We start from the raw sequence: 12,651 nt of genomic DNA, 5'->3' as shown, positions 1-12,651 counted from the left end.
TCCAGACCTGAACCCAATAGAAAATCTTTGGAGGGAGCTGAAAGTCCGTATTGCCCAGCGACAGCCCCGAAACCTCAAGGATCTGGAAAAGATCTGTATGGAGGAGTTGGCCAAAATCCCTGCTGCAGTGTGTGCAAACCTGGTCAAGAACTACAGGAAACGTCTGATCTCTGTAATTGCAAACAAAGGTTTCTGTACCAAATATTAAGTTCTGTTTTTCTGATGTATCAAATACTTATGTCATGCAATAAAATGCAAATGAATTACTTAAAAATCATACAATGTGATTTTCTGGATTTTTTTTTTAGATTCTGTCACTCACAGTTGAAGAGTACCTATGATAAAAATTACAGACTTCTACATGCTTTTCAAGTGGGAAAACCTGCAAAATCGGCAGTGTATCAAATACTTGTTCTCCCCACTGTGTGTGTATGTATATATATATATATATATATATATATATATATATATATATATATATATATGTATGTACAAACACATATATTTAAGCAATACATCACAACAGGCCGTGGTAGACGCTCATTATATCACAGTTATGGTTATATATATATATGGTTATTGTTATATATGTATCATTTGTTTCCCCCTCTTTACCAGGCTCCCTCCATGGATGTGAAAATGACTTGGGTTTCAGAGATCCGTAAAGTTCTTACAGGGCAGCTAGAAGCATGCAGAGGTATGTTAATACTCATTTATACATGAGAATATTGTCATCTTTAAATAATTTTCTTTAAAAAAAAAAAGAAGAAATAAATATATATATATATATATATATATATATATATATATATATATATATATATATACTGTCTAACTAGTCACGACTGCTGTTCTTTCCCGCTCTATATAGATACTATAGGAAATAAGCTTAACAGAGGATGAAACTGCTTTCCTGACATATCCGAGTTAGACACAATTGTCGCCAATCTCGACAATCACATCGGGCATCCATGATACAATGGCCAGCATGTTGCCACATTGAGATTAAAGAGAGTCTTAAAGAGAGAACTGACCCCAGTTTTGACAGTTTCAGCAACAATTTGGACACACATATACAGCACTGCCCTGAAAGAGTGAGGTGTCAGCGCCAACACTTAAGCAGTGCTGTACTTTTGGTGCTCTGGGAGCCCCCGGTACAGGGGCACAGGTCATTTAAGAAAAGCCTGAGAGTAGGCCAGGTTTGAAGGGTTAAGGCAGTGTGGACGTTGTAATGTGTGAGATATTGTGTCACTTCTTTCTTTCTAGGAGACCAAAAGATCTTTGTAGATATGAACATAGCCAGAATTATTTCAGAGATGTTGTGTGACAATTATTTAAATGGGAATTTTGTCAGATGATGCTTCTGGTTGTAAAATCAGAATTCTACCAGCAGAGCAACAATTCCAAAATGCTTTGATATTGTTTGTAGATTGACATGTTTGAAGCTGCTTTTCAGTCTCTATTTCAACTAATGTTGCTGTCTCATAAAAGCTATTTGTGTGTAAATGCTGGTATCCATGTAGAAGAGAGCAGCTTGAGATATGGTTTTACTGTATGTAACAGAGCATGGACAGTAGAGAGATAGCTAACAGCAATAAAAAGCTGTCAGAAGCCATCCATAACACGAAGGAAGCATTGAAAATGTATCACACTAAAACTACTCAAATATAAAATACCACTATCACTCATTTTCTGTGACGAAAAACTTTTCTTTGTTTTTTTTTTTTTAAGGATTACTATATTCGAAGTATGTTGACTGGTTCCATGCAGTCTGCATTTCTATGGCAAACTCTTTGGTTAAATGAATTTGGAGGTAACACGTTTGGTTTTTCACTTATGTGAGTTAATCATTTCATCCAAGACTTGAGTCATTATATGAACTAGTTCTGTAGAAAGGTTGGCATCACTAAGCAGAATCCTGTAGAGTTCCTGGCCGTTTAAATGAACCATCTTGTTTAGATGTGGGTTAGTGACTCTAGTGACTCCAGCACTCCATGGTTATTAGAGCCATTTCAGTCTTGTCATGCTTGAGGGTTTCTGTTTACTTCTGGGTTATCTTGGGGGTCCTGGTCAAGGGCATGATTTCCCCACTGATCGAGAATGCACTGCCATCTGTTTTTTTATGTTAATAGTCAGATGATTGTCATCACAGCCCTGGGTCTGGGTAAATACCTCAATAATGGTGAGGCATCTATGCTGACACAGTAGGCTGGAAATGACAATGTCATTGGAAAATTTAAAAATGAAATGACTGGGATGGATAGGTACCCTGCTCAGGTGATCGAAGGCAGTGGTCTTCAACCCTGGTCCTCGGGCCCCACTGTCCTGCATGTTTTATATGTCTCCCTGCATCCACACACATGATTCTGATTAACATCATAACATCATCATCATCATTAGTATGTCATCGACGTCTACATAACTCTGTTGATGACACAGTCATTTCTGTAAGGGTGTGTTGGAGCAGGGAAACATCTAAAACCTGCAGGACAGGGGGTCCCGAGGACCAGGATTGAAGAACACTGATCTAAGGGGTTGGCAGAGGATGCATGTTGATTTTTATCCTGATTTTAAATGGGAGTATCGTTGCATAAAAACAGTGGTAATTTCTATGCTAACATTAGAATCTGATTGCTAGTTACGGGTATTTCTGCTTACGGTGTAACGCTAAGGACATACTACATTCTTCCACGTGACATATATTTAGTTTGATTTTTTAAATATTCTTTCTCATAAATGATTCATTTACATCCAATGTGCTTTAAGTACATCATCTTAAATATAAATATTAGCTGAGGATGGAATATTTAACAAAATGCCTCCACTACAAAAACACCTTTATACATAGTGTACTTATCAATGCTGAGAGTGTAGCAACAATATTCTGGACCCAATAGCAGGACTCAAACACAGCGTTAGGCAAGGTAACAGTCTTGACTGGAATAACAGGTTCGGTACACAGGTAATCCACCAGCGAGAGCAAACAAAAAAGACAAGGATCAGACAGCGGAGAGGTCAGTACACGGGTAGACAATCAGCGAGGGCAAACTAAGCAGACAGGGATTAGGCAAGCGACGAGGGCAGCCACTACACACACAGAATAGGTGAAAGTAATGAGGGCGGGAGCAGACAATAAAGGAGATGGATGAAACCACATGAGGGACGGGGTCTCTGAAACGAGAGGAGAAGTCAATACGACAACATGTTGCGAATTGTATCCTAGCTGTTGTTTTTTTACACTAATTCACATTTATTAATCTATTTATTAATCTATACTTGACATTCCATCCAGGCACTTGTGGGCCCCCAGCCATTATTAAACCCATCAGTCTTAGAGACTCGATACTCTCCAGACACACAATTATCTATTTTAATGTCTTTTAAAGTGTTCTGTATCTTGGTTTCACAGAAGCCAGCCAGCTCAACACCTACGGGCCACCCATGAGGTAAACGTTCCTCACAAACTATACAGATTACTGCAATTAAATCAGTTCAAAGACCTATCATGATGTTAGAAGTGAAATCTGTGCGTTTGTTTGTTTTTATCTTAAAGTACATGTTAAGTTATTTTGCCAGAGTGAGGATGCATCTTTCCACCAAATAAGCCTTGTGGAAAAGCTGAGTCATTTCATTGGCTAATTTCATTGATCAATTTGTCATTCAAAATAGGAATACGCGCAAAATGGCACTGAGACAGTCTGATTCATCAAGCCCAGAATCTGGCTTCAGGAGAACCAACCCCAGCCCAATTATGAGGTCCAAAAGAGGTAAGAATTCACTCCCCCTGTCTTGTTCTATCTCCGGTCTACAGGGTGCCTAGAAAGTGTTCGACAAACTTATTTCTCAAACTGATCTTGCATTTCTTATTCCCTCGCCCAACCCTCGCCCAACCCTCGCCCAACACTAGCCCAAACCTCGCCTAACCCTCGCCCAACCATAGCGCAACACTAGCCCAACCCTCGCCCAAGCCTCGCCCAACCCTCGCCCAACCCTCGCCCAACTCTTGACCAACCATAGCCCAACCATAGCCCAACCCTCGCCCAACCCTCGTCCAACCCTTGCCCAACCCTCGCCCAACTCTCGTCCAACCCTCGCCCAACCCTCACCCAACTCTAGCCCAACTCTAGCCCAACCCTCGCCCAACCCTTGCCCAACCCTAGCCCAAGCCTCGCCCAACCCTCGCCCAACCCTCGCCCAACCATAGCCCAACCCTCGCACCACCCTCGCCCAACCTTTGCCCAACTCTAGCCCAACTATGGCCCAACCCTCGCCCAACCATAGCTTAACCCCTTGCCCAACCCTCGCACAACCATAGCCCAACCCTCGCCCAAACCATGCCCAACCATAGTCAAACCATAGCCCAACCCTCGCCCAACCTTCGCACCACCCTTTCCCAACCCTGGCCCAACCCTCGCCCAACCATAGCCCAACCCTCGCCCAACCATAGTCCAACCCTCGCCCAGCCCTTTGCCAACCATAGCCCAACCCTTGCCCAACTATAGCCCAATCCTCGCCCAACCATAGCCCAACCTTCGCCCTACCATAGCCCAACCCTCGCCCTACCATAGCCCAACCCTCGCCCAACTATAACCCAACCCTCGCCCCCAACCCTCGCCCAACTATAACCCAACCCTCGCCCAACTATAACCCAACCCAAGCTCAACCCTCGCACAACCATAGCCCAACCCTCGCCCAACCCCTTGCCCAACCATAGCCAAACCCTCGCACCACCCTTTCCCAACCATAGCCCAACCCTGGCCCAACTCTCGCCCAACCATAGCCCAACCCTCGGCCAAACATAGTCCAACCCTCGCCCAACCCTTTCCCAACCATAGCCCAACCCTCGCCCAACCATAGCCCAATCCTCGCCCAACCATAGCCCAACCCTCGCCCTACCATAGCCCAACCCTCGCCCAACTATATCCCAACCCTCGCCCAACTATAACCCAACCCTCGCCCAACCCAAGCCCAACCCTCGCCCATACATAGCCCAAATCTCGCCCAACCATAGCCCAACCATGGCCCAACCCTTTCCTTACCCTCGCCCAACCATAGCCCAACCCTCGCCCAACCATAGCCCAACCCTGGCCCAACCCTGGCCAAACCCTTGCCCAACCCTCGCCCAACCATAGCCCAACCCTCGCCCAACCATAGCCCAACCCTCGCACAACCATAGCCCAACCATAGCCCAACCCTCGCCCAACCATAGCCCAACCCTGGCCTAACCATAGCCCAACCCTGGCCCAACCCTTTCCCAACCCTCGCCCAACCCTCGCCCAACCCTTTCCCAACCATAGCCCAACCCTCGCCCAACCATAGCCCAACCCTTTCCCAACCATAGCCCAACCCTCGCCCAACCATAGTCCAACCCTCGCCCAACCATAGTCCAACCCCCGCCCAACCATAGTCCAACCCTCGCCCAACCATAGCCCAACCCTCGCCCAACCATAGTCCAACCCTCGCCCAACCATAGCCCAACCCTCGCCCAACCATAGTCCAACACTCACCCAACCCTCGCCCAACCATAGCCCAACCATAGCCCAACCCTCACCCAACCATAGCCTAACCCTCGCCCAAGCATAGCCCAACCCTCGCCCAAGCATAGCTCAACCCTCGCCCAAGCATAGCCCAACCCTCGCCCAAGCATAGCCCAACCCTCGCCCAACCATAGTCCAACCCTCACCCAACCATAGCCCAACCCTCACCCAAACATAGCCCAACCCTCGCCCAACCATAGCCCAACTCTCGCCCAACCCTCGTCCAACCATAGCCCAACCCTCTCCCAACCATAGCCCAACCATAGCCGAATCCTCGCCCAACCATAGCCCAACCCTCACCCAACCATAGCCCAACCCTTGCCCAATCATAGCCCAACCCTTGCCCAACCCTTGCCCAACCATAGCCCAACCCTCGCCCAACCCTCGCACCAGTCTCTCCCACCTACACCAGCCTCTCCCACCTACACCAGCCTCTCCCACCTACACCAGTCTCTCCCACCTACACCAGCCTCTCCCACCTACACCAGTGTCACCCACCTACACCAGTCTCACCCACCTACACCAGTCTCTCCCACCTACACCAGTCTCTCCCACCTACACCAGTCTCTCCCACCTACACCAGCCTCTCCCACCTACACCAGTCTCTCCCACCTACACCAGTCTCACCCACCTACACCAGTCTCTCCCACCTACACCAGTCTCACCCACCTACACCAGTCTCTCCCACCTACACCAGTCTCTCCCACCTACACCAGTCTCTCCCACCTACACCAGCCTCTCCCACCTACACCAGTCTCTCCCGCCTACACCAGTCTCTCCCACCTACACCAGCCTCTCCCACCTACACCAGCCTCTCCCACCTACACCAGCCTCTCCCACCTACACCAGCCTCTCTCACCTACACCAGTCTCTCCCACCTACACCAGCCTCTCCCACCTACACCAGTCTCACCCACCTACACCAGTCTCACCCACCTACACCAGTCTCTCCCACCTACACCAGTCTCTCCCACCTACACCAGTCTCTCCCACCTACACCAGCCTCTCCCACCTACACCAGTCTCACCCACCTACACCAGTCTCTCCCACCTACACCAGTCTCACCCACCTACACCAGTCTCTCCCACCTACACCAGTCTCTCCCACCTACACCAGTCTCTCCCACCTACACCAGTCTCTCCCACCTACACCAGTCTCTCCCACCTACACCAGTCTCTCCCACCTACACCAATCTCACCCACCTACACCAGTCTCACCCACCTACACCAGTCTCTCCCACCTACACCAGTCTCTCCCACCTACACCAATCTCACCCACCTAAACCAGTCTCACCCACCTACACCAGTCTCACCCACCTACACCAGTCTCTCCCACCTACACCAGTCTCTCCCACCTACACCAGTCTCACCCACCTACACCAGCCTCTCCCACCTACACCAGTCTCTCCCACCTACACCAGTCTCACCCACCTACACCAGTCTCTCCCACCTACACCAGTCTCTCCCACCTACACCAGTCTCTCCCACCTACACCAGTCTCTCCCACCTACACCAGTCTCTCCCACCTACACCAATCTCACCCACCTACACCAGTCTCACCCACCTACACCAGTCTCACCCACCTACACCAGTCTCACCCACCTACACCAGTCTCTCCCACCTACACCAGTCTCACCCACCTACACCAGTCTCTCCCACCTACACCAGTCAGGATTCTGGTAGAGGGAGAGCAATGCCCGGGACTGACTTAGGTAGGGGCACTGGGTGAAAAAAATCGGGATACAAATATTTAAAAAAAAAGAAAAAGATCAGCATCTTAAATGCAGGGTATCTGGTAATGTAAAAGGGGGCTAGTGAGACTGAATGGTTGTGTTTATGACCAGGTTGTCTGCAGCAAAGTAGCACCACAGGAGACTGTATACTCAGCATTCCTCTTCACGCTGTACACCTCAGACTTCCAGTACAAGTCAGTCCTCTGCAGGAATACTCAGATATCAGTGGTACAGAAAACAGAGACTCAACCCTTGCCCAACCATAGCCCAACCCTCGCCCAACCCTCGCACCAGTCTCTCCCACCTACACCAGCCTCTCCCACCTACACCAGCCTCTCCCACCTACACCAGCCTCTCCCACCTACACCAGCCTCTCCCACCTACACCAGTCTCTCCCACCTACACCAGCCTCTCCCACCTACACCAGTCTCTCCCACCTACACCAGCCTCTCCCACCTACACCAGTCTCACCCACCTACACCAGTCTCACCCACCTACACCAGTCTCTCCCACCTACACCAGTCTCTCCCACCTACACCAGTCTCTCCCACCTACACCAGCCTCTCCCACCTACACCAGTCTCTCCCACCTACACCAGTCTCACCCACCTACACCAGCCTCTCCCACCTACACCAGCCTCTCCCACCTACACCAGTCTCACCCACCTACACCAGTCTCTCCCACCTACACCAGTCTCTCCCACCTACACCAGTCTCTCCCACCTACACCAGTCTCTCCCACCTACACCAGCCTCTCCCACCTACACCAGTCTCGCCCACCTACACCAGCCTCTCCCACCTACACCAGTCTCACCCACCTACACCAGTCTCTCCCACCTACACCAGTCTCTCCCACCTACACCAGTCTCTCCCACCTACACCAGTCTCTCCCACCTACACCAGTCTCTCCCACCTACACCAGCCTCTCCCACCTACACCAGCCTCTCCCACCTACACCAGTCTCACCCACCTACACCAGTCTCTCCCACCTACACCAGTCTCACCCACCTACACCAGTCTCTCCCACCTACACCAGTCTCTCCCACCTACACCAGTCTCTCCCACCTACACCAATCTCACCCACCTACACCAGTCTCACCCACCTACACCAGTCTCTCCCACCTACACCAGTCTCACCCACCTACACCAGTCTCACCCACCTACACCAGTCTCTCCCACCTACACCAGTCTCTCCCACCTACACCAATCTCACCCACCTACACCAGTCTCACCCACCTACACCAGTCTCTCCCACCTACACCAGTCTCACCCACCTACACCAGTCTCACCCACCTACACCAGTCTCACCCACCTACACCAGTCTCACCCACCTACACCAGTCTCACCCACCTACACCAGCCTCTCCCACCTACACCAGTCTCTCCCACCTACACCAGTCTCTCCCACCTACACCAATCTCACCCACCTACACCAGTCTCACCCACCTACACCAGCCTCTCCCACCTACACCAGTCTCACCCACCTACACCAGTCTCTCCCACCTACACCCGCCTCTCCCACCTACACCAGTCTCTCCCACCTACACCAGCCTCTCCCACCTACACCAGTCTCTCCCACCTACACCAGCCTCTCCCACCTACACCAGTCTCACCCACCTACACCAGTCTCACCCACCTACACCAGTCTCTCCCACCTACACCAGTCTCTCCCACCTACACCAGTCTCACCCACCTACACCAGTCTCTCCCACCTACACCAGTCTCTCCCACCTACACCAGTCTCACCCACCTACACCAGCCTCTCCCACCTACACCAGTCTCTCCCACCTACACCAGTCTCACCCACCTACACCAGTCTCTCCCACCTACACCAGTCTCACCCACCTACACCAGTCTCTCCCACCTACACCAGTCTCTCCCACCTACACCAGCCTCTCCCACCTACACCAGTCTCGCCCACCTACACCAGCCTCTCCCACCTACACCAGTCTCTCCCACCTACACCAGTCTCACCCACCTACACCAGTCTCTCCCACCTACACCAGTCTCACCCACCTACACTTCCAGAGACAACTGGACACAGTTAATGGCACAGAATTTATGTTCAACACAGTTCAACATAAATTCTCCAGATGCATTTTACAGCTCTATCGTCCCAAGAATAACCCATATGTGAACATGATCCAGAAACACAGCTGTCTTTTCTGGATCAAAGATCATTTAAAATGCTCTGGTGTAAAATGGAAAATGTTCTTTTAAACACCATGCAAACCTTGTCCCACTGCCTGAAGATGGGAGGATTCTACAGAAATGTTCCATTACTGCTAAAATGTCTCTGTTTCTTTTTTTTTTTTTTTTTTTTTTTAAATTTTGTTTTTATTTCGAAGTGCACTCAAATATTACAATCTCCAAACATGAGAGAACAGAAAAGAGAGAAGGGATATACTTCCAGAGGTGCTGAAATCATACATGACTTGTCTCTCAGCCTTTCTTCCTGTTATATCAAAATGTCTCTGTTTCAACATCTAATATGTTGTTTATGTTCTTTTGGGAATAAAATGTACTTTAATTTGGAATAAGAGATTAGATTTACAAATGATTGCATTCTGTTTTGTTTACATTTTACATGGCGCCGCAACTACTTGAGGATTTAGAGTTGTACCTGTATATCACAACTGTTATCAAGATAAAAATGTACTGGGTTGGGTATTTCATATGAGGAAGTTTTTCTGTTTGTCTTACAGAAACTCAGATTTCTTTTACAAATTTCAGACTTTGCACACTTTCCAGCAGCAAATAATCCTCTTCTAATCCTCCTGATCCATCTTGCCTTGCCACTCACTAGATTCTTCGGCCAGCTATTCAGGCCTCTCAGCCATTAATGCTAGGAAGCACTTCTCCTTGCAAGGACTTTCCAAACGGAGGTCTCTTCCCGCAGGTAATACTTAATGCTTCCTAACCCCACCCTGAATCTGATTACCACTATCACTGCCACCTTCTTCATCAACATCTTCTTGATGTTCTGTTTCTTTCTCTATCTTTTATCTCTGTTGTAATAATCTTGATTATCATTTTACTTGTCATCCTGAACATCAGCTGTGTATCTATTTTGCTTAACAACTATCAGATGTCTAAAGTGTCTGAGCATGATAAAGTACACATCTGTATTTTGTTCCTTTCTTTTGTGCGTACTGCCACTGGGATGTTAAAAGAAAGGGACAGAGTATAAGTGAAAAGGCATATGACAGCAATTTACAAATATAAAGATATCATTGTAAAGCCACACTCAAGCCATCTTGACATTTTGAAGTCTGATGATGATTCAGTTCCAGCCCCCAACGATGTAAATGGGTGGAAAAGGAAATGGGTTTGACTGAAACTCCACTCTTGGAGTTTGGGGTGGCTCTGGACCTCTAGCAGCTTCTCCTGTTCATGTCCTTGGGCAGAGCTGTGGAGTACTGGGAAGCACTCTGCAGAATTCCCATAAGCTTAAAATTAGACTTCTAGCTCATTAGACAGGTTACTACACTGTTGGTGAGTCGCAGCCACGCGTGCTGATGTCATAAGTCAGCAGGTCGGTCACCTGACATAGAACCCCTTTTTTTAAACAAATGAAAGCCACTGTGGTCTTTTGAATCAGAGTTGTGTCGTACATTTAGCCAGAGATGCTGAAAGGTCACACAGAACAGTGTCAGTGTGAAGCCGTGCTCTTTGTCCGCTCATCAATACACAGGGACTCCGTTGAAATCCACCATCTGCATGCAGCGGTAAAATCTTCCCTGAGTGTCTTTTTTTTGTTTTTCTAGTTGAATTAATGTTGTGTTCCTACTCACTAAAGAGATGATGCTGTCTTTGGATTTGCCTTACAGTCTTCCCACCGGTCATGTGCACATGTGCACACTATGACGGTGACTTATTTTGCATTGCTGTTTCGCTTTTCTGTTTTTAGTTTTCTTCAAGTACATCATACATTAAATATTATTGATTTCACAAGTAAGTCTGTTAGTGCTCTTTATGTTTTGTATGGGACATGTGATCTTTCTTCTTCTTCTCCATGTCTGTTCACGCTTTCATACCCTTTTCTGGCTGTAGAGCCTGCTACTAAGGAGGCAGAGGTTCCCCGCCGTTTCTCTCTCACTTCCTCTCTTGCTTCCTCTTCCTCCTCCTCCACGCGATGGACAAAAGGTATCAATATTAGAATTAAGATCCATGATTTTTTTTTTTTTATTCCCTTTTGGGGGTTTCATAGTTATGTACAGGTGTACTGGAGCAGGGAAACATCTAAAACATGTAGGGCAGTGCCCTTTGAGGAGCAGGACTGAGGAACTGAATGTTTTCTTTAGTCCTCCATCATTGGCTGCACCAGGAACAACATGGTGTTCAGGTGTGTTAGGTGAGAGACATGCAGACGACTGAAGCAGCAACCAGACCAGCAATCTCACGATGATCAATGACTCCTGAGCCGTAACCCCCCCCAAATAATGGTTTGAAATTTGAATTGAATGCTTTTTATTGCCATGATAGATTGTACAACTACATTGTAGAGCTTCTCCTGCGCTCAGTTCAAAACAATTAAAGTAAAAAACAGTAAAAAGTGCAGATATGCAAAATAATAACAGAAGAATAAAAAGTAGTAGAAGAAGTATTTAAAATGAATATTTGAAATGTGCTTAGGTTACAAAGCGATTGGGCAAAGGAACTGTCACAGTCAAGTTGAATCCACAGCAATCGTGTCCACGTTTGTGTGCAACACACTCCAGGGGAAAGTTAGCATTTCCTTATTCTCTGCCCCGTGTGCTCCTCTTCCCACTTGTAAAAATAAGCTGTTCATGTATTCTCAAATTCCCAGATTGGCAACTTCATAGACTAGAAGTTATTCCCAAGAGTCAGAGAAGCAACTGAAAAAGCTCAAACGGGCAAAAAATTGGCACAAAATTAGTCTGAAAAACTCAAAATACAGGCAAGCTTTCTTTACTTGAATAAGAAAAATCTAAAAAAAATACAGAAAAAGAGCTCAAACATATATCTGGAGCGTTAACTATAGAAGGTTTTAATGGGGGGAGGGTTAGTTTCCAGGGGTGTGAGATGAAAAACTGCTCCACCTTTAAGGCCAGGACACAGCAACCGACGGCCAGCCAGGTCTGATCACTTACAGAACTTCAGGGAGAAACAGTTACAGCAGTAAAGATGTTTTCAACTACTAATAACTGAACAACTCATCAGAAGGGTTTTCTTATGTTTTCACGTCACACTTTTCAGTTTGTGTCACAGTGTTAGTACTGAGGTGTGTTTCCATTATGGGGTTTCTGGGGCCAGGTCATTGATGCGTGTCTCCACTACCAGGACTGGCCCTGCAAAAAAGGCCACCAGGAACTTTTTTGTGGGGAAAAAAAAGGTTTGTAGCAGGAGAGGTAGTGAAGAAGG

At 47.6% G+C, this 12,651-nt stretch overlaps 1 protein-coding gene across 6 annotated transcripts in view; it reads left to right on the top strand.

Moving 5' to 3' along the window:
• mcf2l2 (MCF.2 cell line derived transforming sequence-like 2) overlaps positions 1-12,651 on the top strand; it is a 145,824-nt gene that overhangs the window by 122,582 nt on the left and 10,591 nt on the right. For 4 of the 6 annotated variants that reach the window (XM_061737347.1, XM_061737343.1, XM_061737344.1 and 1 more), the window contains 5 exons: positions 619-697; positions 3,410-3,446; positions 3,670-3,767; positions 10,073-10,165; positions 11,320-11,412. In XM_061737347.1, the coding sequence (XP_061593331.1) occupies positions 619-697; positions 3,410-3,446; positions 3,670-3,767; positions 10,073-10,165; positions 11,320-11,412 (400 nt within the window). The remainder of the gene's footprint in view (positions 1-618; positions 698-3,409; positions 3,447-3,669; positions 3,768-10,072; positions 10,166-11,319; positions 11,413-12,651) is intronic. The other 2 variants (XM_061737346.1, XM_061737348.1) reach the window with 2 other exon arrangements.

This window comes from Cololabis saira, chromosome 13 (genome assembly GCF_033807715.1).
Source record: "Cololabis saira isolate AMF1-May2022 chromosome 13, fColSai1.1, whole genome shotgun sequence".
Classification (NCBI taxonomy): Eukaryota; Metazoa; Chordata; class Actinopteri; order Beloniformes; family Belonidae; genus Cololabis; species Cololabis saira.
Note: the sequence above shows the minus strand (reverse complement) of the source record. Positions and strands in the feature narration are given on the sequence as shown.